Below are 27,941 nucleotides of genomic sequence, written 5' to 3'. Positions count from 1 at the left end.
ACAAACCTGGTGAAATAAAGAACATTTTGATTCTGATTAAACAGACCAATAACTGACAGTGTGTGATGCATGAAGTGGTTAACTTTTGACCATTTGATCCCATACCTGTGTTTCCCATTTCAGACTTTAACATAACTGAAATATAGCAAAGCAGCTTTTTTTTAAATTGACTACTATATTTGTGAACCATTACACTTGGTGGTTTGTGAAGCTATGTGTTTATGCTAATAGGATAAATACATTTAATATATCTTTCACACAAATAAGCTGAAATATGTTCATTTTATTCACAAAAAAGGTTAATAATAGTTCGTGTTTATGAACATGACATTTTGTCTGCATGATAGGAATAGTCCCAGCTAAGCTGTTCAAGATGGTTTAAATATATATTACTGAAATGCAATGGAGTAAATAAAATGCATCAAAATATGACCACAACAATAACATGTATATACTTGAACTTTCCTTAAGTCTTTTCTCATTTTCCAAATGTGACCCTCAGCTAAATCAAGTTGAATATCCTTGCTTTATTGTGTTACCCAATATCTTTACAGTCATGAGAAAAAGAAATGAGTCTCTTTTAGTTGTAAGATTTATATATCACAAGATAATAAACTTTGCTCTACTAACAAATGGAGAAGAAGTGTGTGTGTGTCTGTGATTTTATCAGTCACTCACATCACTGAGGCCTACTTTTTTTATAGTGCTGCTTCAGTTCATTGAGTTATGCATGCATTCACTTATACACAGTCCCTCTACATCATTCCAATCAGTTTGAGTTCAGGACTTTGGCTGGGCCCTTGCAGCACCTTGTTTCTTTTTTTTTTTACTGACATTCTGTTATAGGTTTTCTGCTGTGCTTGGGATCTTTGTCATTATGCTTGACCCAGTTGGAGCCAAGCTTTAGCTGTCACACAGGCGGTGACAGACTAGAATGTTTTGGTGCATAGAGGACTTCCTGGTCAGCTCAGTGACCTCACGAGTTCAACCACTACACAGTTAATTTGAGGTGTTTGAGCTGATATGCTGCGTTACATTTTTAATAAATGTTATTTTGCATTTTGGGGTGAATTCTTGGGGTCCACTCCTGGGGAGACTGGCTGCTGTCTTGTTTTTCATGTGTCAATATGTTTTCTCATTGTAGAAAAACTGCCTTCAAATAGTTTGAAACAGACTGACAGGCTGCAACAACAGTTTCCCTAAGATTACTGCTGATGTCTTTTCTGATCATCAGTTAATCAAGTGCATTAAATAACAGAACCTGGCTGCTTCTTATTCTGTTAATTCCTATGGAGGCAGTAATGGTGTACCTAGTTTTCTTCTGCATTTTGGTTTAGTTTCTGTAAAATAAATAACACAGAATAATATCCCATGTGTTGTTGATCATCTGAGGTTATTTACTTAATTTAAAATCAACCAGATCATTTTATATTATGTCCTGATATGGCCCTCATTTACTAACGTGTGTGGAAATGGTTTTACCAATAAAGAAACTAAAATGTGCAAAAACACAAACACAGTGCCTAATCTCTCTGGCTGTCCACAAAACAGGAGCAAACTCACATAAGTAAAATGACGAACAACTATGCTGAGCTTCCACTAACATATGCAAGTCTGACCACAGTAAGACAGGTTCCACAGGTTAACCATATTTCACTTTCCAAGATGACATCAAGCTCACACTGACCAGCACTAATCATGCAACCACAAAACACAGAGCCCAGTGTTGTTGCTGGAGCTGGATATGCATGTACACAAATGAGCTGCTGTTCAGGTGTGGCAAACATGGAATACAGAGAGAGCAGCTCTCTTTCATGAAGAGGGCAAAAGGTGATTGGATGTAACAATAACATTTAATCAACAGGATTAACTGTTTCTGGTAGATTTTTCAGGTGCTGTGTTAGGTTGAACCAGATGGATAGATAGTACTTACATTAATAATGATCCATGTCACATCATATGTTTGTATTCCTACATTTAAGCCTTTATTACTTATTCTTATTTTGTTACATTTTAAAAATTGTATTCACATTGCATATCTGCAGTGTGTTTATGGTGTTTTGGCGGGTTTGTTTCTGTAGTGAAATAAGGGATGAGGTAAACAGCTCCATAAAGTGACTCCCATGCATATCCCAGCTTTCATTTCTATCAGATTTTTCAGACTGACAGCAAGTCCTTAAGTCCAAGGCAGATGCAATGAGCTGTCATTACAACAGAATGATTATGTATGCAGTAAATTCTTAAGATTTACTTTGTATAATTGAAATTATACAATATGGCAAAAGAGGAAAAAATAATTAAACTTGTAAATACTTTTTGTGTTGGTAGATATTTAAATAAGAAATCTATAAGTCAATATTCTTTGCTTTCCTTCTTGGATGATGTGTTTGGTAGGACAAACAAGCAAATAGAGAACAACTTCTGTAACAAATTAAGTCATGAAAAAACTTAATTATTGTGATAGTAGTCTAGGTATGTCTCAAAAGTATTCAAACCACATTAGACAAGCTGCAAAGAGATGAGGTACCTGAGCTGTTTTACAAAGGATCACTTTTCAGTTCAAGTAAGAAAAACTGAATCCTCATCTGGACTTTCCTGTGAGTCGATTTCCAGATGTTTGTCTGTATTTCGGGCAGCATGTTGATGTGATGTTTAACACTGTCACCTCGCACCAATGACTAAGAAATTTGCATGTTGTTTCCAGCATCCTCACACAGATTATTTGGTTAACTGGTGTGAACTGGTGTGAAGTCCCACTTGAGCTCTGAGCACTTTAACACATATTTACAGTAGGAAAAGAATCAAGTGTGTGAGAAACAGACAATGTTTAAAGATTTTAAATGTGTCTACACTTTAACTTGTTGAATTTTACATTTTGTTTACATACATCAGGAAGTATTAACCTGACTTGTGAAGGTAAAGAAAACTGCGAGGGAAGCTCCACCTCCAAACCATTGCAAGTCTTTGTCAACAACCAGTTTATCAATGTTGCACAACAGTAAATATGTCTTAGTTGTACCCCGTTTTAAAACACTGCTGCAGTATTTTTTTAAGAATTGCTTGTGATGCCTGCTTTTTCATCACCAGCTGTACATTTTTTCTTAAACAGAAAAATCTGTTTGCCATCCTCAACTCCACAGAATAATCAAAAAGTACTTATTAAATTTAAATGTGATTAAAACACTGTTAGTGTATGTACTGCTGATGAGTTGGGATGCTTGGGTGTTCCTGAACGTCCTATCAGAATGAACATCCAAATAACTTTTTCATACATGCATTTTTTTCAAACTGATAATCACAGTTTGCAGTTGTTTAGTTTCCTAGATCTTCACTGACTTTCTTTAATTTTTTCCATTTTTAAAAGTATCTTACGAGCATCCTGAACTGAAGGAAGTGGAATGGCTGAAGTTGGCTTTGGTTTGTGAAACAAGTCAAAAGTAACCAAGTATGCACATTATCACCATCTAGTGGGAGAGAAAAAGAATGTGTACACGCGCACACACGCACGCACACGCACGCACACACACACAGTAGATGTCCAATCTTTACAGTGTATTATGGATTTTCAGATAATTCTGAACATTTAAGTCAAATTGGGCTCAAATGTAAAATAACATTTTATAATCAAACAACAATTCTGTTTTTATAACAATTATAATGGTGTAAGCAGAAATGCTTCTGTTCACCAATCCACTTAAAGAAAACCCTCAGAGACCCAGAGCTTCTTTCTTCACGCTGCAGCTCAACAGGACATTTCCAGCATCCACGCACTCTGTCACACACGGCGCTGAAAACACAAAACAGACATTAAAGGAATGAATGTGGTGGGAAGAGAAAGGAGATTGTAGCATGAAACAATTTTTTAAAGCATGTTGTTATCATTGCTACTACCATTCTGAGCATGTAGCCATGAGGCAGCCTTCACAGCCAGAAGCTCCCACTCGTCTTTTGCATCAATCTTGAAACCATGAAGCCAGATCAGAGCGAGAATGGTGGCCCACACTTCACTGTTGGCCTAATTCACCAAAATAATAGACAATAAAATAAAACAGAGAGGACACACAAAGAAAAAAAAAAAACATCCTACATGATTTTACTTTCTACAACCAGTAGTATTAGTTATTTCTGGCTGCTTACTAGTCACAAGGGGTCATCAAGGTGTGTAGCTCTGCATATTCGATTTGGCAGATTATTACACTGGATGCCATTCCTGATGTAATCCCAAAGGGATTTATGTCTAGATGTGTGATTACCACCAGTGTTTTAGCTTCTGATATACAGATGTTTATTTTCAAGCTGCGAGTCAGGCCTACATTTAGTTTCACTTCATTGTCTTTTTTTTGTTATGTTTTTAATTACATCATGTGTTTCTGTTCAAATCATGGAGCATGAGCATGAAGCATCCGATTTACAATAACTAACATTATCATTTTGTTTGTTATTATTTAAACTGAAATCAGTCCACCTTTTCAGGCTTTGACTTTTCCACCTCCTCGTTGGTCTTTCCCAGTGCAGTAGCCAGAGCTGGATCAAGCAGCCAGCAGCCAGACGCCCCCTGCAGGGAGACTAAGTGCAGCAAAGGGTCTCTGGGTGGCTGCTCGGGGACAGCAGCTGGAAAACCAAAGATGAAATTACAGCTGGACCTGATTATGGTGCTAAATGAGAAGACAGAACTCTATAAACTAGTGCATAAACCACCTTCTTGTAAACTATGCAACAAATAAACATTTATTTGAGATCGACATCACAAATAAAATGTTTTCAACAGTATGAACATATTAAAGAAAAATAAAAGCTGGCAATAACACGCCATCAATTACCGAGGTTTTAATGAATACCATCTGAAAGTAAGTGAGTTGAAAGCTTGAAAAATTATGATGTAAAGTATGCTGTTCACATGCTTAACAGAGAAAATATATGGCCCATATATTCAATTATTTTGATCTGATTTATTGGAATACAAGACTAATTACTCAATGGCAGAAAACTGGATCTCATTATCTAAGCAACTGAACTAAACATTGTACAGTCACTTCCACTCAATGTTAAATTCCCTTCATGTCTACCAAGAATATACATGCTTCCTTTTTCTAGATTATCTTATTCTACTGCTACAAACAAACCCTGACATACATGATGTTCTGGACCACCAAACCAACTCCTACATGTAACAGCTCACATAATTTCCTCTGTGTCTAACCGTTTGTGTATTCACAGAAATGCCTAATTTACAAGTACAAAATATGGATTCTTACATTTATTAAAATTGGTTTTTCCTGTATTTACTCTTTTTATTGCTTGTTTGCTCCTCTAACTGATGCATATGTGTGGAGAAAAATGTGTTCAAAAGGGTTGATCCATAAGCCTAAACCAAGCTCTACAAGTGTGCACAATGACTTGGGTGTGACTTTTGAAGACTCACACCAGCTTGAATTCACACAGAAATACGAAGCAATCTGACCTCACCTAAAATATTTTTGAAACGCATACATCTGTACATCCGATACGCATTTGCAACCCTTTTGAGACATATTTCTCTACATACATATGTTACTTATACACATATGAAGGACCACACTATGTGATTACTACCGTATGAATAGAAATGCCTATATATTTGTGTTTTACTTACTAATGTCATGTACAACTCCTCCTCCAAAGCTAGACCATACATCACAAGGTTAAAATCATAAAAGAAAAGTTGATGGCATGAGACGAAGACATTACATTTAAATTATTTAAGAAGAAATATCAACTTTCTTGCTTCTGAGGTTATTAGTGACTACATGCATACATACACACGTACGTACATACACACACACACACACACACACACTAAAAAAAAAACAAACAAAAAAAAAAAACACATTTCCACTTTCTGTTTAAAGATACAGCCCATTATAACGGGCAGTAATAATGGCCTTGTACATACAGTACTGCATATTTCACATGTGAAATAAGTAAAAAAAAAAAAAAAAAAAAAGAAGAAAAAAGGAACATGATGGGGGATTTTTTCCACATCTACACATTTACATAGATGTTTAAATGTGTCATTTAGGTTCTACTTACCTTTGGTAATTGTGTCACACATCGCCACGGAGTCACACACTATAATGTAAAAGAGAAAGAATTTAACACACACACACACACACACACACACACACACACACACACACACACACACACACACACACACACACACACACAAAAGAGTCACCAAATTCTTATGAAATGTACTAAGGAACACTAAATTACTGACTTGTTGATATACAAATACAAAACAAATAGTATAAAAGTATTTAAGTGTATATCATTGTCACCTTTCTAATTAGAATCTTGATTTCTTGTAACAAATATTTTAAAGTCAATCGCACGTTTTGCTTTTGGATCATCTGAACATGACTCAGATATTCTGCTCTTAAATTTATCATTGTAGTCCTTTTATTCACATTCATCAGTCTTTATCTTTAAGGAAAGCAAATTACCATGAGAAAATCAGGTTAATATTTCCTGTTAACATGTGATGTCTCCACATCATAAGTTTTCATCTTCGGAGAGTCTCACAGCAAGTTAAAACATTACTAAAATATTTAAACTGTATTTAAATCTAAATGCTGATAAACATCACCTACATTTAATCATTCAATTTTGGACACATTCACTTATTACATGATCTTTTTCATTGTTTTTACTCTTTTGTGCAGTGAAGAAGAAATCACTGCTTTGTTAAAGGAGCCAAACATACACATACACAGATACCATCTCACAAAGTGATGGTATCTGTCACAGTTTTAATAGGGCCACATTTTAATAAGTTACATTTCTAATTATTTACTAATTCAGAAAAATCCGTTTCACATGGAAGTAATCACAGCTAGATTATGATGCTGGCATGAAAACGTTGTGAAAGTTAGACATTTGCTGTTTAGATCAGTGAGTTAAGTAAAGCTTCTGAGGTCATTATAGTGACTTGCAGCTTGTCATAAATTGTACTATATGTAAAAGCTTGCACGTCTTTAATTGCTGACTAAGGAATCAGCCAATTACAACAACTGTCAAAACAAATACTGCAGCAACTGTGCAGTTAATGTTTGACATTTAACATTTCAAATAAGTTCAAATACAAATATGTTGGTTTCTTTGTTTTTATTCACAGAAATGTAGGTAGGGGTGTGTGTGTGTGTGTGTGTGTGTGTGTGTGTGTGTGTGTTGTCACTTAGCTTTTACTTACTAATAGCAGATGGAGCAGAAAATGGAGCAGCAGCCATGCACACTATATTTACAAAAAAAAAAAAAAAAAAAATCAGGGTGAATGATTACAACAGTCTGAACAACACTGCTTTAAAAATGTATAAATCAACCTTAAACAGGCTGAAGTTATCAGATAAAAGCCTTCACTTTGGGACACAGCCCATTACAAAGGTTATCCAAGCAAATATTGCAGCTTTTTGAATACAGTTTTGCACATCTAACATTTCAAAAAAACTTAACAAATAGTCTTTTTTTTTTTTCAAATGCACAAATATGTGGTGTATTGTCATTCACTTTTTACTTACTCATGGGCACTGGAGCACACATTGGCCTGGCCATCTTCCCTATTATGTAAACAAACGGTCCAGACATTTAATTTCTTACTTTTTAACATTCACAGGCTGATATACCAATGCAACGCAAACAGTATAAACAGTGTTCAAAATATATACAATGTCTATCTGTTCAGTCTGGTTATTCCGTTTTCATGTCGTAACGTTCCTGACATGTCTACCAGTAAAGTTTCCTCACCTGCTTCCTGTTGTCTGATTGATCCCTGCTGTATTAATACCTCTTGCTCAACACCTTGGTTTATACAACTCGTTAATTCCAATTTGTTCTCTAGCGTTTAGATTTTTTTTTCCAGTTAATTTTTATCTCATTTTGTGGTCATTCTGCATCAAGCACTGTGTGCCACAAAAATCACTCAGCCTCACCTCACCAGGTTATAATGATAAAAAAAAAAAACCCAGAGGATTAGCCAACAAAAATAAATAAATAAACAAACAAACTAGTAAAATAATCAAATTCTGATATTACTGCAGTGCCTCACAGGTAGCATTATAAGTCGTATTTAAAGTGTAAAAGATGTTCACCGTTATTTTGAAGTGTAAACTCCCATGAAGACAAGATGAAACACATTAGGTCAACAACTGCATAAAAAGTTGAGTACTGACTTATTTACATTGTTTGGTTATACAGAAAAATAATACAAATACTACAACAATACTAACATTATTTAAAGTATATAAGATCTTAATGTGTTTAATCAGGTTTTTCTGTTTTCATGGGAGATAGAATGAACTACTACTGGATTATAATATTAAATACTACCTGTGAGGCACTGGAGTAAGTATAAAAGATGTTCACTAATATTCCAAATATAACAAAACATTCTGAATAATTTAAAACAGAAATATTTTGGCTTGTTTCTATTTATTGTTAGGAATACATAGATGTGCAGATGTGTGTTATACTGATATTCAACTTCTACTTACTCATAAATCCTGCTGAACACTGTGCCATGGCGAAGACACCTAGGATGTTTAAAAAAACAAAAACAAAAAAAACCCCTCAAATATTTCATAAGAATTTGTTAAAAAGAACTTGATGTTATTTTAGGGAAGTAGAAATATAACACAAACACTACAAACAGTATTTGTGATGTGATACGATACTGTGGCATTTCAGAACTTACTACTCTCACCTCCCAAATGTGTCTGCCAGTAAAGCTTAGTCCTATTGGTCGCTGCAGCATTTATAGCACTTGTTTATTATCCTTTAAAAGCCAGATTGCATGCTTTTAATTACCCATGGCTGCTTGAGCACACATTGGCACTGATTTACATACTAAACAGAATTTTAAAAACCGCTGCAAGCTGCGCTGGGAAACAAAGTGCTGAACAGGAAGCTCGGTGGTCAAGTTGCCAAAGAGGAAGCATGTGTGATCAAACGCTGTGATCCGTGATGATAACTCCCCAGATGTTCTTGGAAGTCTTCTGGGCCACAGCGGTGGCAGTCACTACTGTGACGACAGGGTCAGACAGCGGCTCTGAGCCTTCTGCCTGCTTTGAGAGGCAACTTTGAGGACATCACTGCCGGCAGATCCAGGCCAGTCGGATGACGGGGGAGGATCAGCCGTTCACGTGAGCCCGGAAGCTGCACGATGAAGCAGCTAGGTGGCCGCAGCCTGGGCTATCGGAGGGGGAGGTGCACATGCTGACAAAACAGGTGTTTCACGTCGCAGGGGTTCCGGCACCCTCCCCTGGTCCAGGAGGGACATACAACATTCCGGTAAGGTGTCAAGGGGGTATACGCCAGGCTTTGGTGGACGTGGGCCACACGCAGACTCTGCTCCACCAAACCCAGGTTTGCCCTTGCACATTGTTGGAGGCGGAGCGGGTGGAGGTTAGATGTGTGCATGGGGACATCCACAAATATCCCATAGTGCCGCTGCGTATTTAATTTAAGGGGAACACACATAGTATAAAGGCTGCAGTTAGTTGGCACCTGTCGCATCCTTGACTTTGGGGATGAATTGGCTGGGATTTAATAAACTTTTGGGCCAGTATGTCAGGATGTGATCATGACCAGTAGTAGCTTGTAGTGTCTGCATGGTGCTAAGTGGTGATGCGGGGTTGTCCAACACCGACTCCTGGGGAGAAGAAGTGGTGGGTCCTTTTCATGAGGCCCCGTGAGGGATTCATTCGCCCCACAGAAGATTTTCCACTGGAGCAGTCTCGTGACGACACCCTACGCTCAGCCTTTGACCAAGATAGTAATTGATGGTCACTTGGTGTGCCCTAAAGCCGTGTGGCCCTACCCGTACTTTGTATCATTGAATGAGTGAGCTGTGACACTCGCACAGAGGAGGAACACACCCAGTTGTTGGTGCTTAAAAGCCACCGAGATGCTGAAAATGGGGTTAATAGAAAAGTCGCACGGCACATAATGTACGAAATGTCACGGTTTGAGGCCTACCCTATGGCCCGGTTCGACAATCTTCTGGATGAGTTAGGCACTGCCAAATTTTGCACGATGCTAGATTTAACCAAGGGCTACTGGCACATTCCCTTGTCTGCAGAGTTTAAGGGAAAAAAACAAAAACAAAAACAGCCTTCTCCACTGTGTATGGTTTGTACCAATTCTTCACACTTTTGTTCGGCTTGCTCAAAGCCCCAACCACTTTCCAGTCCCCCATGCACTGGGTGGGACAGCCTCATGCTACTGCCACCTACCTAAATGATGTTATCATCCACAGTAACACCTGGGCGGAGCATGTGCAGCAGGTGGTTGCGGTCCTGGAGACTCTGCGGCAGACAGGGCTCAGGGCAAACCCTAAGAAATGTCCATTTGGATGGAGGGAAGTACAGTATCTGGGTTACCACTTGGGGAGTGGGCAGGCGCGTACACAGATGGAGAAGACAACTGCCATTGTATCCTCCCCGCACCCCAAGACCTAAAAGGAGGTGAGGCAGTTCCTGGGCCTGGTGGGGTACCATAACCAGTTCATGCCTAGTTTCAGCCCTTTGACAGATCTCACCTGAAAGGGTGCCGCAGATCTGGTCCAGTGGGTGGAGCAGTGCCAAGCAGCGTTTGTGCAGGTGAAAAAGGCTCTCTGTGGGGAGCCACTCCTCCACAAACTTTTCCATCCCTTTCATCCTGCAGACGGATACCTCGAACAGCAGGTAAGAGGGGTTAACCGCCTTGTCCTCTACATCAGCCGGAAGCAAAATACAGCATGGTGGAGAACGAGTGTCTGGTGATCCGGTGGGCTGTCAATTCCCTTCGTTATTACCTCCTGGGACACTCGTTCGCACTCTGCTCAGACCACGCCCCACTACAGTGGCTCTACTGCATCAAGGATGTAAACGCCTGGATCACTCGGTGGTACCTGACTTTACAGCCCTTTAAGTTCAAGGTGGTCCATAGGCCAGAGATGGTCATGGACAATTTCCTTTTCCGTTTACACAGGGGGAGCCAGATGCGGCCCAGGCCTCAGTCAGGCATTGGGGTTGTGTGGCAGGGATGTGGTCTATGGCTCCGCTGCAGTGGAAGGGTGGTGCAGCGGACGCCAGGGCCAGTCCCAGGGAGACTGAGGTCCAGGTGGAGGGAATTAAGCTCACAAACACTCTCACGTTTTTAGTTATGCTGGGGACCAGCAGAGAGAGGGCCAGCTGCAAGCTTTTGGGAAACATAAGGTGCCAAACAGAAAGATTGGTGGTCAAGTTGCAGAGGACGAAATATCGTGTGTGTGTGTGTGTGTGTAAAATCTGTACAATAAAGACAATTTAACTGTGTTCAAATGCTGTGTGGGTCCGTGGTGTTAACATCCATCTTGGTATCTTGATTCCTTGCATCATTTTTTTGCTACTGAATCTTACTTTTTGCCTTAACCAACTTTTCTTTATATTTGTAATCTCTGGATCCTGTGACTCTTATAGTCTTCTTTTCAATATATCATTGTACCCCTTAATTCAAGTCTATCTTCATCTTCAGTCTATGGCTGACAGAGTTTTATTTTTTCTTTTGAAATAAACTCACCGGGTGTTGGAATATTTCTGCGCACAAGAGGTCCTTGAATCATTTCGCTGTTGTCTTTGTTGACAGCAATGAAGGCAGTGAAAGAACTGCTCACTCCTGATTGGACACTGAGCTGCACCACCTTCTCCTTCACTCCTCCATTTTGCTGTCCTCTGTTCTCTCTCTCATCCATCTCCAGGGAGCGAATCAGAGTCCGAGCACCCAACCTGTGGACGGTTAGCCTGCAGACAAGAAGGCACAAAACCACAATAATTTCCTTTCCATCCATTTCCTTTTCATCACTTTAAAACAACAAAAAGATTTACACACAAACAGGCTAACAATTTTGATCCACTGCTTTCCCAAAATCAGAAAGTTCTTTATTTAAATCAAATACATGTAACCTAGAACAAAAAGTGTTAAACTGAGCGTTAAACTAATTCAGAATAAGATTAATCAGAAAACCACACAACATTTTTATCTTGTTTGGCATCGCCACAATTGACCTAGTTCCTTGAATGTTCCTTCTTCATCTCATCCTCTAGGTAAAACCAGCTACTAGTAGACTTATATTAATTATCAAAAAACGTAGATATCTCTTTTTGTAATTTTATCTCCTTTATAAAAGGACATCTCCTGCCGAAGATAATGTGCAAGTGTATTTGCTAATAGACAGCTTGGTACTGGATAAAATAGTATATCACCACAAAAGAAAATTTAAACCACGCCCAGTCGGGATAGTCAAACAAATCTCTCAGAGTCTTCACTTCAGAACAACGTTGTACTCACATTTACCTTTCAAACAAACAGTACTGTGACAAAACCAGCCAAAGCCAACAAAAGTATAATTTCTCCTAAAATTGCAGTTTCATGCTCCCAACTTTGCAGGAACAATTTGGGGATAGCCCCTCGCTGTTCTAGCATGACTGTGCAGCAGTGCACAAAGCGAGGTCCATAAAGACATGAATGAGCGAGACTGGTGAGGAAGAACTTGACTACACAGGGGTGGCTGTAGCTCAGGTGGCAGAGCAGGTCAGCCACTAATCAGAAGGTCGGTGGTTCGATCCTAGGCTGCCTCCTGGCTGCATGCCAAATATCCTTGGGCAAGATACTAACTCCAGTTTGCCTACTGGTGGTGGTCAGAGGGCCCGGTGGCGCCAGTGTCCGGCAGCCTCGCCTCTGTCAGTGCGCCCCAGGGCAGCTGTGGCTACAATGTAGCTTGCCATTGCCAGTGTGTGAATGACTGAATGTAGTGTAAAGCGCTTTGGGGTCCTTAGGGACTGAGTAAAGTGCTATACAAATGCAGGCCATTTACCATTTACACAGAGTCCTGAACTCAACGCGATCGATGTGTGACCTACCCAGGGTTTTAATAGTTTTGCAATTTTCATTAGTTTTTATTTTTATTTAGTTTTGACTTCAGATTTTCAATTTTATATCAGTTTTAATTAGTTTTTACCAATTGTTTGCTAGTTTAGTTTTTTATTTTTTTGAAAATCCTTAGTTTGAGTTTAGTTTTGATTAGTTTCAGTTATAGTTTTAGTTGTGTTTGCAATAATTAAGTGTAACAAAATCCCAGTTTCATCATATCAGTCATTCTCTTCTGCTTATCCTTGGGTATGTTGCTATTCCAGCTACCATACCCTGCACCCTGGACAGGTCGCCTGTCTGTCGCAGGGCTAACACGCAGAGACAGACAACTCACATTCCCACCTATGGGTTCTTTAAATAAATAAATAAATAAATAAATAAATAAATAAAGGCAGATAAACAACCATTGATACCAGGCAACTATAAAATGTACATCTTGGCCCTAGGGTTGCCAACCGTCCCTTAAAAAACGGAATCGTCCCGTATTTACAAACAAAAGTACACGTCCCGTATTGAGCTAATAAGGGACGCACTTTGTCCTGTAATACAGTGAGAATCAAAAGTAGTCTATAAATGTTAATGGAATTAACGCTTTGTTTGAAAACATAATTCCCAGCCCCTCTCCTGCTCTGTGACCAATGAGCTGACAGCACACTTATGACAATTCGAGTATGACAATTCAGATTACCGCTCATCTCATTGGTCGAGGAAAGGTCGCTTACGGAGAAAATACCGGAAGACAACAGATGACGACAACAAGAAGCATGGCCAACAGGGAAACAAACACCGACACTGCGGTGCAAGTCTCGGACGACAGTACACCTAAAGCTGGGCATACACTGTGCGATTTTCAAACTATACGATTGACTCGCAGGGGTTATAAGTTGGTAGGTCACGATGCAGGGTCTCACACTATACCGCCCGATGCTCTGATGCGACCTGAGTGCTCACACTGTGCCTCCATAAAATGAAGGTTATAACAGAAAATCTGTCGCTCGCTCTCCCTCTCTGTCTTTCACTCACACAGACACGCACACCACCACCATCAACTTTGCTAAATTGCTAATGAAAAACATTGATCAGGCAGCTGTGATTGAGCAGCAATGTAAATCCAACTATTTTCACGGTTGTTGTGGTCGTGATAATTTTGTGATGCCACATCGAAAAGGCTCGGATGAGCTTTCCAAAGTTCTACAAGTTGTGCCTCCATCACTTGTGTCCAGATCACACGCTGCACAGCCGTGCTGCTCCTTCTTTTTCACCGACGTTTACGTGTTTGCGCATGAGCGGCTGCGGTGACACCCTCACGAGCGATTGATGATCGGGAGCTGGTCGTGAGGTGTTAATCGCTTCTCGTTACCCCACATATACTACACGATGCACGATGAAGGCCAAAATCGGGCCGATCACCAAATCGGTCGCACGACTCAAAAGTCTGTCAAAATGGGCCAAAAATCGCACAGTGTAAGCCCAGCATTAGACCAGCAATGTTTGTTCCCCTCAGAGAAAGAAAAAAAAAAAAAAAAAAAAAAAAAAGGCTGCAAAAGTACAGGGAGGAATGGGAAAAGGAAAACACCTGGCTGGAAAAGTGCACGACAACACCTATAAAGCGCACTGCACTGTGTGCCGGCGCACTTTTTCCATAGGCATGCTTCTAATGGTGGGCACATGAAGAACATGAGGGGCGTGAAAGCTCGGGGAACCCTTAACCAATTTTCTGTCCACCAGGCCACGGCAGAAGCAGATATGGTATGTAAACACTGGTTTGTTTGTTTTTTAAACCCTCTGGTTAAGGTTAATATGGGCATGTGCAGTGAATATCAGCGCTATGTGGCCAGAAGTGTGATAATATAATTTATTTTGTGTAATAAACAACTGCAAGGATAGATGATTACAACAAATAGATGACTAATACATAAAAGTAATACATAGATGAATAATGATGATGAGTTATGATGCGTAATCATGGAAACAAGCGGGTTTACAAACGGCAGCAGCTGATTAGCATTAGAAAAGCTGAAATAATACCTCAACTGAAGCCAATTGTACTAAAAGCACTATATGGTAAATGGTAAATGGCCTGCATTTGTATAGCGCTTTACTCAGTCCCTAAGGACCCCAAAGCGCTTTACACTACATTCAGTCATTCACCCATTCACACACACATTCACACACTGGTGATGGCAAGCTACATTGTAGCCACAGCTGCCCTGGGGCGCACTGACAGAGGCGAGGCTGCCGGACACTGGCGCCACCGGGCCCTCTGACCACCACCAGTAGGCAAACATGGGGTTAGTATCTTGCCCAAGGATATTTGGCATGCAGCCTGGAGGCAGCCTGGGATCGAACCACCGACCTTCTGATTAGTGGCACTGTTACAAGAATGTTTTTCGTTCTATTGTTTTCTATTAATTTACATAATATTAATTTATATAATTTTTTTTATTAATTTATATAATTTTAAGTTAAGCAGGACAGAGTTCTTTTAAAGAAAGATTTACTTATATTCTCAAAAGTTAAGCATGACAGGCGTCTGTTTAAGAAAGAGACCTGTTTTATTGTGTTAATGTTGTCATTTCGAGCTAAAAATAAATGGCTAAATGATCATTTGTTTCCCATATGGTCATATCACAAAGAATATGCATCTACTTAAATCAAATTCAAGTCAAATGGTTAAAAAAAATAATTTCACACTGGGAAGGGTGAAGACAACTGGGTTGCCCGGCCCTGGCCGCGAGGAGTCCCTTATTTATTTTTCAGGGAGTTGGCAACCCTACTTGGCCCCAATGAGACTATTAACTCTTGCAGCACCGGGTGTTAAGGCAATTGACTCACACAGTTATGTAGATATCCCAGTCCTGTTGTCTCGGGATGCATCACGCTGCCTTGCCTGGGGTTAGCTTCTGTTTTCTGGGGATGAGGGTTGGGCGTGCCCCCTTACCTTCTCAAGGTAAGCTAGCTTAGCCTTCTTGTGTGAGCTTTTCAAGGGCACTTTAAGGTTTGTGGGATTTTTTTTCCCCTTTAGAAATGTCCCTCATAATTTGTCTCTTTCCACTACAAGACACTTGCTTCATCCAAAACACAGTCATATTCAAAGTAATCCCAAATTGGGCTCTGGCGCTTTCTCCCGACTTTTCCTGACATGATTCTGCGCGTGGACGGAGCAGCGACACAGACGACTCGACTAACGTACTGCCACCTGCTGGCATAATGAGACACAGCAAGAAAAAAAATCTGGAAACTAAACTTCATTTTCACCCTTGACTATTGTATGACACACGCACATCAACGAAAACTAAACACATTTTTGCTATAAATTCAGTTAATTTTAGTGAGTTTTGTGAACACTCATTACAGTTTTAGTTAGTTTTCCTTTTTTTGTTTTTATTTTTATTTCCGTTAACGAAAATGTTTTTTCACTTCTAGTTTTCGTTAGTTTTCGTTAACGATAATAACCTTGGACCTACCAAATGTCCTTTTGGAAGAATGAACAAAATTGACCAAATCTGTATACCCATATCTGTGCATCTTAGTCTCAGTGTCACTCTAACTTTGCTGCTTTGTTGCGGGAAAGGAGTCTGTACCTTTGAGTCAGGTAAGTAGCTGTAGCAAAATACTCCACACAGTAACCTTAATTTGATCATAACAAGTTTAGAAAAGCTCGGGCTGCAGCACAGAAGTTACTGAAATCAAGGAAAGCTACGATAAGCTGGAAGTGAGTCAAACATTGATTACATTGGTAGTTGATTATTAACAATATTATTGTATGCATGTTTTCAGGAGCACTGACTCATGGGGTTAAAGTCCACTTGTTTTGAAAGAATTTTTGCAGAAAACAAAGAGCTTTGTACAGTTGTTATCAGAAGTTTATAAAGAAATTCAATTTTTTTATGTGCAAGGTTCCGGTCATAACACATTGAGCTCTTTCATTCATCAACCATTTCATGACCCTATTACTTTGGCACAAATACAAAATCAAATCCAGTGTCCATCACAAATCATTTCTGTTTATTTTAAATGGTAAATCAACCTACTTTCAGACATATTTCCCCACACATTTAAATCTGAGGTAATATTTGAGCATGATTCAAAAATTATCAAAGAGAAATTTCTGAACTTTTTAATGGACTTTCATACCATTGAAATAAATCAGGATGTGTAATTTGAGAAAGATACATAAAAAAAAAAAAAAATACCAGCACTAAAGACCTTTACTATTGAAAACATGAATAGTAAAGGTCTTGAGTGCTGGCAATATTGCAAAATAAAGCATGAAGAATACTTTTTAACATGATATTCTTAATAACAAAATAGAAGAAAATGCTATTTCTTTTCAATTTTATGTTATGTTGAGCAAAGATGATAAGTAATGCCGCAAAAAAAAAAAAAGAAAATCAGTAGGTTGTCTCTTCAAAATACAACATAAATATCGGAGTCTCCAGATGGTCAAGTGGAAAACACTGAAAAAAAGCTTTGATGATTTGAAGTGGAGTCCCTCAGGTCTCACAAATGAAAAATATGCACATATTCTATCTGGGCAGGACAATCTAGTGATATTTTTGTTTTAGTAGTACAACCTGTCGTATTTGCTCAATCCAATTTGAAAGTAAAATTAAAGAGCATACTCAAACATTTTTAATGTCTGAATCCAAGATTAATGGATCCTGATTCATTTTGAGGTTAAGCGTGTCAAAAAAAAAAAAAAAAGCCCAAAAGAGGGTTGACAGAGCATTTTTCAAAGAAACATATCTTGAGTAGTATTTCATTTTTGAAGTGAAAATTTCACAGCACTCATTATATGTGCCCACACTTTGTACCATAACATTTTTATGAAAATCATAGATGGATAGGCAGAAGTCCCGTGTTGACTTCGAATGGAATAACCCATGTATTCACTGAGCTGGGCTTGGTCTTTCTGGCTGTTTGAAATTTGAAGTTACTTTGGAAACATTTTTTTTTGTACTTTGAGAAGTACAAAAAAAATAAAAATAAAAAAAGTAAATCAGCTTAAGAAATCCCTGAGCTGTGCTTCAGTTAAAATGAAAGCTGGACCCATTTCCTAGACTTCAGTGTTGTGGTATTTGTTTTGGATATAACATAATTAAAATAGTTTTAACAGGAGTTATAGTAAAGAAAGGCTGCAGCTTAGCAAAAATCACCAAGATCACTTTGATAGGCACTAGGCAGTATAAATTATTATCATTTGTAATTAGCCAGTTAATTTAATTCAATTTGGATATAAGCTTAAACCCCTATATTATTAGAGAAAAGAAAAATAATGACCAGATGCTCCCCATGAGCAAACACTTGGCAACAGGAGAAAGGAAAAGTTCTCTTTAAACAAGAATAAACCTCTGGCAGAACCAGGGTCACAGAGAGACAGTCATCTGTTGAGACTGTTTGGGGATGAGAAGGAGGCAGACGGAGTCAGTGTGAGTGCGCTTTAGAAAGTATGAGAGAGAGAGAGAGTGAGAGTTAGTACTGTTAGTACTCTCGCTGCAGTGTTTTCGATTAACTGAAGGTTTATTGTGGAGCTTTTCCAGTGATCTGATAATAATGAATTACAATAGTCCAACCTTAAGCAATAAATGGTCTATTTTTTTCACTAACTAATCATCACTTTGAGATGGGATGTTTTCTAATTTTAGACATATTGCACAAATAAATGAAAATAGTACTAAATATTTGGTTGACATGTCAATTAAAGGCGATATTCTGATCAAAACTGACTCCAGGATTCCTCACAGTGTTGCTGTAGTTCAAAGTAAGGCTATTAAATATCTGGTCAGACACCATGTTTTGAAGATTTTTTAGCGTCAAAGACAATAACATCAGTTTGGTCTAAATTTAGAAGCAGGAAATTAGAGTTTACCAAGGTATTGATGTCTTTAAGACATGACTGTAGTTTGATCTATTGATTTGTGTCACTGGGCTTCATGGAGACATTGTTAAGAAAGCAAAAAGAAATGTAAAGATTTTTAAAAAGAATCTGATAAACATAGATAACAGTGCACTGATCTTACTGTAAGTGTTATATTGTTATTGTAAATGCATTGTTATAAGTCCAACAAAGCATTTAAAAGATGATGAAAAAGTATTGCCAGTGACTATATTTTCAAGATCTATTATGGAATAAAGTTACCAGTTACCTTTGTGCTATAGTTTCTGTTTCTATCACTCGCATTGACAGAGGATAGTGACCAATAGTCCAGACTGATGTGCTGCATCTTTCTTTACTTAGCCGCAGTTATCAGGCTAAAGGAGTCCTAACAGTATCTTGCATAGATTCCTCTCTGCTTCTGACAGATTTGCCTCTAAAGGTCAGACAGACTATGCGTTCTTCTCTAAGCAAACACTATGACAGTCACGCTTTACAAAAAGAGGCACTGAGGAGACAAATTAGTTGCTGTTGGAGAGGTACCTGTGTGGCTCAAGCTGTTTGCTCTTCATGCATTTTACAGTAAAAGTCTCAGATTGTTGCACAGTAGTGTTTTGACTTGAGGTCAAAAAATGGCTCCTTGATTTCCCACAAACTGCGGACTGAGATTATTCTTTCATGTCTAAATGTTTGTGATCAATAATCATATACTATTAGATATTATGATATCCCTAATTCAAGATAATAAGATTAGGAAAAGTGAAACATGTTTAAAACTAGACAAACACCATTAGGTCTGTGTATTATTAACTGTTTTCTAGTAAGCAGAGGTAAGTAGAGTTATGTTTCTGAAAATATTGTTTTAAATTCAACACTCGCATTTCAAAACAGAAGTGTGCTGTTTGTGTTAAACTGTTTTACCCAGTGTCCTCTGCAGGTCTGAGACTGAAGTGCAGCTGGTTCTCAGAGGGATGACCTGCCAGGCTGTACTTCACCGTCACACAGCCCTCTGCTGCCTCTGAGCTCTGACACAGAATCACAGGGTTAGAAGTCACGTTATTTACTGTCATCAAATATCTAAACAACAACATGAGAGGCTGCTGCTCCTACCTGTCCAGTGAGCTGGGCATAAATCAGTGACCTTTGACCCTGGAAAAGTGCTGTGATTGGTGGAGAGAGGACAGTGACAGACACTTCCTTTGGTAAATCCCATGTGACTGAAATGTCGACCACAGCCGGCTGCAGAGCAAATCGCAGCGACTGCATCACCTGAAAAATAATGAAAAATTCTCCAAATTTGCTGCTTCAGTGTTTAAATTGACATCATTATTACTTTTATTCTATATGTATAGCACTTCACTTTTTGATTAACAACCACATATTAAATATTAGTATGCATGTTTGAACATACACATAAACAGACACATAATCAACCTTACAGTCAGACATTTATTCCGACATACTAACTATGGCCCAAAATACAGGGGAAAAGATTAAGGGAAAGCTAACCAATAATAATGTGTTTTCAGTAGTCGTTTAAAACAATTACAAAAATCTCCTGACCTGATAAGCTGAAGACTATTCCAGGGTTTGGGCACCACTACCTCAAAAGCATGATCACCTCAAAGTCAGAGGGGAAAAAACCTTTACAAACCTATATGGCCCAGAAATGAACTGCTGTGTATCATATCTTTGGAAAACTGAGTTCAGTTTCTGAACCTGATTACTTCCACACCTGTTCTTAATGATGAAATCACTTAAATAGGAGCTGCATGACAAAGTGGAGTAGGCCAAAAGATCTTCAAAAGCCAGACATCAAAGCTGTGATCCAAGGAAATTCAAGGACATATGAGAAACAAAGTAATTGAGATCTACCACAGTGAGAGCCATTTGTAAAGCTGTGGGACTTCAGCGAACCACAGTGAGAGCCATTATCCACAAATGGCAAAAACATGGGACATTGGTGAACATTGATAGCAACAAATATTTCTGGCACAATTTCACCAACTTCCAAAGTGCATGGAGAAGACAATGATCTGATGACGCCGAGACTCCAGCGACACTTAAGATTCTAGGGAACAACTTTATTAAGTGAACAACGTGTTTTGCCTTGTGGCTTCATCAGGGTTGTTGCAAAATGTCCAACAGTTAATGTTTATTTAAAAAAAAAAAAAAAAAAAAAAGGTAACAGAAAAAGATAGAAAAGAATTTCCAAGTGGACCAATTACAACTTAACAAATAAACCAGTTGACCAATTGACATTAACGAGGTGGTATTGGTTAAGCCGAAATTAGATTCTGGACTAAACTACTACAATTTAAAAGGGGGCGGGGGGAATCCCCACATTTCTTAACATAATACATAATCAATATTGCACAGAAAAATGCAAATAACTTAATATAAAAAATACAAATTAAAAGCTAATATGAGTACAGGAACATTAAAAGAGCGCAAAGATGCAAAATTCTAGTTAAAAACATAGAAACACAAAAGTTCACAGAAACTCATTCATAGATAAATCCTCATTCATGCCTGTAAAGTGTAAACTCCTTAAACAAAATATCGGGAATGCTTCTCTTTTTGTACTGATAAAATTAATATTGCCACCTCTTTTACTGGGTTTAATGTTGTTGCTGCTAAAGGTGGCCAAACCAGTTATCATAATCACTTTTATCACACAGGGCGATGTAGGTTTGGACTTTTTCCCCTTTAATATAAAACTGGCTAATTTATAAACTTCATTTTGTGTTTACTTGTGTTATCTTTATCTGATATTTAAATTTGTTTGATGATCTGACATATTTAAGTGTGACAAATAGACAAAAAATATAAAATCAGGAAGGGGGAAAACACATTTTCACACCACTGTACATTGATTAATATGAATTTGTTGATTAAATATGCAGAAAACCCATTTGCAAGCAGTACCAGTGATCCCATCTAGTTTTGTATTCTGGTGATAAGAGTAGCATGATCAGTGGTATCAAAGACTGCAGATAAGTCAAGCACGACTACAATGAAATATTTTCCCTTATCCGAGTGCATAAGAATATCATTAGCAATTTTTAATAAAGTTGTTTCAGTGCTGTGGTTTTGTCAGTAACCAGATTGTGGAGCAACAACTTTCTCGAAGAGTTTGGAAATTGGCCCATAATGACCTAAAACAGTGGAATCTAAGGAGGGATGTTTTCCCTAGAGGAAAGACGCTGGGTATTTTAAAGATTAACAGAATGATTTATAATAGAGAAAAACCAAGGATGGATGACAAGTAGAACCTGCTAATGAATTTAGGACAGACAATGTCCACTGGGCAGGAAAACGTGTGCAATAATGGGACGTATGGGACAAAAGTGTGTGAAATAATGTCAAGGAGATATGTTGAGAAAATTTGTTTAAACTCTGAGAAGAGAACTGATCAAGAGACTTGAGTCAGTTGAAGACACACAGACTTGATACAGTCACTGGAATATATGGCAGGGAAAGCAGATTGAGGCAGATTAAGAAATCTGCTGGTGGTGTCAAACAAAAACATTGGATTAAGTTTACTACCATTAGTCAAACCAGCAAAATAAGATGATGTAATATCTTTTACAAGTTGGTGAAGTATGGTTAGTAAGTCCTTCATATAGTGTTATTATCCTACTTCATAATTGTGTTAAATGTCTTACTTTTGGTTGCATCCTGTCAGTCCCTGTGATGAACTGAGCGTGACCTCCTCCTTCCTTTGCCATCCCACTGATGAGAGCAGAGCTGGCCCCTTCCCCAATCCCAAAAGAGAAACACCTGCAATACAACAGTTTTCTGTAATTACACAGTGGACATGTTGGATATTCTGGGAACTGTGTAGATATAGTTGTTTTGTGGTTTCACCTGTGAGAACCCAAATTAGTCTTCACCAGATCTATCACTTCTTTGGTGTTCCCCACCTCTCCATCAGTAAAGACAAACAGCTAGAGAGGAGAGTTGGCACAAAAGGACATAACATCAGATCCACAAACACACAACTTGTTCTGAGAGCTGTGTTAGGTTTCAGAAAGTGTAAATGGATTGAATCTTATTTGTGCTTTTTTTTTTTTTTTTGCCTGTCCCGTTTGATTCTTTAGCTATCAGAATTGTTGTCTGAAGGCCAACAAAGATGCCCAACAGATTTATCCAAGCGAATCATCACAGCCTTGCTGTATTGGTCCATTTGATCGATCTTTGTTGTTATTATTTATTTTATTTTCAGTTGTTACAGATGGGACAGACATGGCTGGGGGATAGGAAAGGGAGAAAGAAAGAGAGGAAGGACCTAACCTTAATCTACCTAAGTGTAAATAACAGTAAATACTAATTATTGAATGTTATTGTGCAACACGCAGGACAGACAACGCACAATGAGGTAGCAGCCAAGAAAGGTGTAGTTTGTGTCTGTGAACAGTATACACCCATGTGCACACCTGCTTGGATGAGCGTGCTTGTATTCAAAAGGTTTCTCCATGTAACGATCTGCTAGAGCAGGGGTCTGCAACCTTTAACACCCAAAGAGCCATTTGGATGCGATTTCCACGCAAAAGAAAACACTGGGAGCCGCAAATACTTTTTAACATCTAAAATGAAGATAACACTGTATATATTGTTTTTTACCTTTATGCTTTGTGTGAACAACTAAGGTGTGTTGCTTAAATCCATGAAGTGCTACAGAGAAAATTAGTTTTTTATTTATGTAATTAACACATTTTGAACTCTTAAAGAAATATAACAAAAGCAAAGATACCCAGCTGAACTAAAATGATCCATGTAGCAAACAAAAACTGCTGCAAGCCGCCATCCTTATATCGCCTTTGGGCTTTTGGAGCCTTGACCTGACTTTTAAAAAAAAATAACTGGAAAAAAAGCACTATGCTGCTAAAAGATGAAAAATAGATATTTGCAAAATTCAGCCTAAATATGTATTTTTACCTGGTTAATGTGTGTGGCGGGGCAAAACAATAATTTATTTTCCCAAACCACGCAGAGCAGCACTAAAAGGACTAAAGAGCCGCATGCGGCTCCAGAGCCGCAGGTTGCCGACCCCTGTGCTAGAGGGTGTAGGGAGCCATAGCCCCATCCCCCAGGGCATGAAGCAGACATGGAGAGCGCGCTTTTTTTAGTGCTTTTTCTACTCTGCTTGAGAACTTATCTCTTCATACAACATCTCTCTTTCACATATTCACAAAAATGGGTGAATACAAGCACTTTTTTTCTATGTCAAAGCACTTTTCTCCAGCTAACGTTTCTAAAGTCTCCAATAAATTAATGTAAGCCAGTGTGTGTGTTACCTGTCTAGGCTGACTGGGAGTGCAGGGTAAGTACATTTGAAGGGCTCCAAGATCTTTTTCTATATCTAAGCACTTTCTATCAAGCATTTACTCGCACACATACTCTGCATCATGTGCATTGGGGCTCAAGAACACACTGGTGTGCAGCCAGTGATCAAACCACCAACGTTATTATGAGCAGATCATCCCTAACATGAGCCATAACCAGGAAAGTGTCAGACTGTGTGTGTTACCTGTCGAGGCTGATTGGGAATGCAGGGCTGGCTGTAAATATGTTTGAGGGGCTGCAGGATCTCAGTTCCTCCAAGATTAGCCTCCATCTGCTCAACTTTCTTCAGAGCCTCCTCCATAGTCTGCTGGCTGTACTCCACACTCTTACTGCCATCACATAAACACATGCACCAAAACATCCATTCAGATACTTAAAGACAGAAGGGCCTTTCTTGGGCTGACTGATATAAAGGAAAGACTCACGGGAAGATGTGTTCATATCCGGACCCAAAACTGTAAATGTTGAAATAGCAGCCCATTGGTAAGCTCTTCAACAGGAGCAGCAGAGTATCCTTAAGAGAAGAGGGAAAAGATGGTGAGTCCACTGTGTGAGAGAAACACTAGGAAAGATTTTATGACTAAATAACTTAATACAGATACCCTGGCACTGCTGATGCGAGTTTCCTGCTGCTTGCTGTTTGTGATAGGACAGCCCATACTTCCAGATCGATCCATTAAGAACACAAACTCTCCACATGAAGCCATTGAAGACATCACAGACTGGGGGAACTCAGGGTACAGACTGACCATCACCACTGAATCACCCATCAGAGAGCCTGAAAAACAAACAAATTTTAAATATTACCTAAATTTGCTTTTCATTGTTTGTTCAAAAACTTAAATAATATAGATAATAAAATGTGTATTTGCAGACCAACTAATTCTGGACATTATGGACAATGCTGGACATCCTCTGCACACGGCCATAAACAAACAGAAGAGTCTGTTCAGTGACAGGTTGCTTCTCCCAAAGACAAGAACCAACAGACTTAAAAACTCCTTTGTCCCACACGCCATCAAACTGTTTAACTCCTCTCTGGAGGGGAGAGGGAGGGGAAACAGGAGGACAAAGGAGGGGGAACAACTAAGCTGTAGTGCCTCTTCACTTTACTGTGCAATACCTTTTGTGCAATACTTTGTTAATAGTCAACGGTGCAATAGACTACAATACTTGAAATGTGCAATTCACTTGTATTTTCACTTGTATTTTATTTCTATTTTTATTTTTTATTCCTATTTATTCTATTTATCCCCTTCGTATATTTTATTTATATATGTCTCTGTATTTATATGTGTGTATATATAATTTTCTGCTCACGCTCTGTAATTTCTGTCGGTGCTGTGCTTTTGGAAACCGAATTTCCCAGAGGAACCCACCCGAGGGATTAATAAAGTTTTATCTTATCTTATCTTATCTTCTGTCATTTTCACTCACCCGGCTCAGCAGAGGCCTGTCCTGCCTCCACCACAGCAGTGGGCTGGTGGGCGTCTTTGTAATAAATCAGCAGTTCAACATCTCTGTCAAACTTGTGTCCTGCAGCCAACTTGACCTGCACACCACAAACACATTCATATTTAGTTCTCAGTTATAAGTAACAACCAAACCACACACAACAGAAACATCAGCACTCTACCTACCGTGGCCTGGGTTTGATCAGTGTTGAGGTACTGGAGCGGGTCCAGGGAACAGTTGGACTCTACTTTAGAGATTGGACGAGGAGAGGACACTCGGGCAGAGAAAGACAGAGTGTAGGGCACCAGAGAGGCTGGAACAGAAGTCACCTGAACTCCTGCACCTTCACTACCTGTACTTGACATTAGAGATAGTTGCAAATCACTGTGGTACATTTTTACTGGGACTCATGCTTGTTACAAGCATGATTGTTTTGTGATAAATATTTAACTAAATGAATAAGTGTTGGATGATTTTCCTACCCTGAGGCTGGTATCGAGGGTTGAGCACAGCAGGCAGACAGAACCTCAGACCATCATCAGCCTGCACAGCCAGCTCAGTCACGTACTCCAACCTGATGGAGGCGCTCTCTCCTGGAGGCAGACTGCCCACACTCAGAGAGAATATATCTGGACTCTGATCACTCTCCTCCAATAGGAAGGCCTGCTGACCGCAGCTCAGAGCATCATCATACTCCTCACGAGCCTGAAGGACAGGTGACACATGTCAGTGACATTCACTGCGTTTATTGTTATTTTGAATCTTACTTATAATCAGGTTATATTTACGGTCCAGCTCACCTTCTGTTTCTCCTTCACCTCAGCTACAATCTGTGTCTGTCCGATCTCAGCACTGAAATGACAGACAGCAGCATCTCCAGGCAGAGGGAAGACAAAAACAGCCTCTAATGGTTTGTTCTCCTTATTCTCGTAGTTCAGAGTAGAGACCACTGTAGCCACATGGTCCCTCACCTCCAGCTCCACCTCAATGCTCTTCAGAGGAACTAAAAGAAACAGAACAATCATAAATACATAAACCATACAGATGTTTTACAAATGGTTGTTTCTTGTGTTACATTTCAGCCACACAAAAGTTAGCCATTAAACCAAGCTGGTACTTAAACATGACTGTCAAACAGTATTGCAAAGTTTGTTTGTTTATTTATATTATTATTATTAATTTATTTTGTTTCTTATAGCCATCATTTTTCTTCTGTGCTTTTGTATCACAAGGATATACTCTGCATGACTCGTAGCCATATGCAGCAGTACACTACTGTCCAAGATGCATATGATCAACTTCACAGAGTAAGCTTGATGCCATCCAGAACTTTTCAACAGTCAGTGTGGGAGAAGCAGAAGTTTTTCTTATGTATACTTTGGTCAGCAGAAGGTGAAAATGGCCATGAACCTCAATGCAATTCTCATGTTGATAACCTAAAGAGCAAATGACCATCCAGCTATTGAAATGGGTTTGTTGAGTATTGTCTCAGTCATGGGGAAATAATCATTTATTATTATGAGCCACTACAAATAATAAAAGTCTTTACATTTGAATTTTAGATGAATGAAAAGAGGCTGCAGAGCAAACAGAAGCCCCTTTACTTTCTGTCAGTACCTGGTTCCTTCTGGAGAGTTAGCAGACCACAGCGGTTCATCATTGTACCTGTGAAACAAAAACATCTGAGGACTTAGTGTGCAAATAACATTCATAGGTGCGATCGATAGATTGCCCCCCTCCGGATTAATCTCATCAGATAATGTTGGGGTTATGACTATGACAAATTTTGATGATCTGACTTGCAGTATTATAATTGTTTTTAATACTTATTGGTTGAGGGTTAAAATGTTCACTTAGTGTTCCTCTGATGACAATAATAAACAATGACAGCAGGACCTCCTCTCAAAAATCCAAGTTGGAACCAACCATTACTTTCACTCTTTTGTTACCTTCTTCCTGTGATCGACCTCACCGAGTTTAAAAACAGCATGAATATCTCACATTTAATGGTTAATTGTAGTCATACAGACTTTTCTTATGGAATCACGTCATATACATATAAATCATTGTGAAAGCATCTATATTACTAACCTAAGGTTTTCATGCAAGCATACAGAAATGTGATGTTACACATAATGTACAAAATATCATTCATTTTGCAAAGTTATACAATATGTTAATTAATTGTAAAACAAAATGTTTATTTTTCTGTTGCTTGCACTTTTATTCCATGTAGTTTACTCAAAAGCTTATTTACTATCATCTGAACACGATACGAGTTTTCAACAATATCAAGTACATATTAATTATATTGTATTTATGACAAAATCTTTTT

General features: G+C 38.8%; 1 protein-coding gene across 1 annotated transcript in view; it reads right to left on the bottom strand.

Annotated features, from left to right (window-relative positions):
* Window positions 1-314: 314 nt before the first annotated feature.
* Window positions 315-27,941, bottom strand: part of LOC134641459 (von Willebrand factor A domain-containing protein 5A-like) — a 30,903-nt gene continuing 3,276 nt past the window's right edge. Inside the window, exons 2-21 of the mRNA XM_063493889.1 lie at window positions 27,224-27,271; window positions 26,407-26,609; window positions 26,089-26,311; window positions 25,792-25,958; window positions 25,589-25,703; window positions 24,754-24,929; window positions 24,577-24,665; window positions 24,336-24,480; window positions 22,673-22,752; window positions 22,471-22,585; window positions 19,913-20,071; window positions 19,724-19,827; window positions 11,575-11,795; window positions 8,529-8,567; window positions 7,557-7,595; window positions 7,232-7,273; window positions 6,070-6,108; window positions 4,466-4,611; window positions 3,892-4,015; window positions 315-3,787 (exon numbers count right to left, since the gene is read on the bottom strand). Coding sequence (XP_063349959.1) covers window positions 3,708-3,787; window positions 3,892-4,015; window positions 4,466-4,611; window positions 6,070-6,108; window positions 7,232-7,273; window positions 7,557-7,595; window positions 8,529-8,567; window positions 11,575-11,795; window positions 19,724-19,827; window positions 19,913-20,071; window positions 22,471-22,585; window positions 22,673-22,752; window positions 24,336-24,480; window positions 24,577-24,665; window positions 24,754-24,929; window positions 25,589-25,703; window positions 25,792-25,958; window positions 26,089-26,311; window positions 26,407-26,609; window positions 27,224-27,266 — 2,349 coding nt within the window. The 5' untranslated portion in view covers window positions 27,267-27,271 and the 3' untranslated portion in view covers window positions 315-3,707. The remainder of the gene's footprint in view (window positions 3,788-3,891; window positions 4,016-4,465; window positions 4,612-6,069; window positions 6,109-7,231; window positions 7,274-7,556; window positions 7,596-8,528; window positions 8,568-11,574; window positions 11,796-19,723; window positions 19,828-19,912; window positions 20,072-22,470; window positions 22,586-22,672; window positions 22,753-24,335; window positions 24,481-24,576; window positions 24,666-24,753; window positions 24,930-25,588; window positions 25,704-25,791; window positions 25,959-26,088; window positions 26,312-26,406; window positions 26,610-27,223; window positions 27,272-27,941) is intronic.

The sequence above is a fragment of the Pelmatolapia mariae genome, linkage group LG14 (assembly GCF_036321145.2).
Source record: "Pelmatolapia mariae isolate MD_Pm_ZW linkage group LG14, Pm_UMD_F_2, whole genome shotgun sequence".
Lineage (NCBI taxonomy): Eukaryota > Metazoa > Chordata > Actinopteri > Cichliformes > Cichlidae > Pelmatolapia > Pelmatolapia mariae.
Note: the sequence above shows the minus strand (reverse complement) of the source record. Positions and strands in the feature narration are given on the sequence as shown.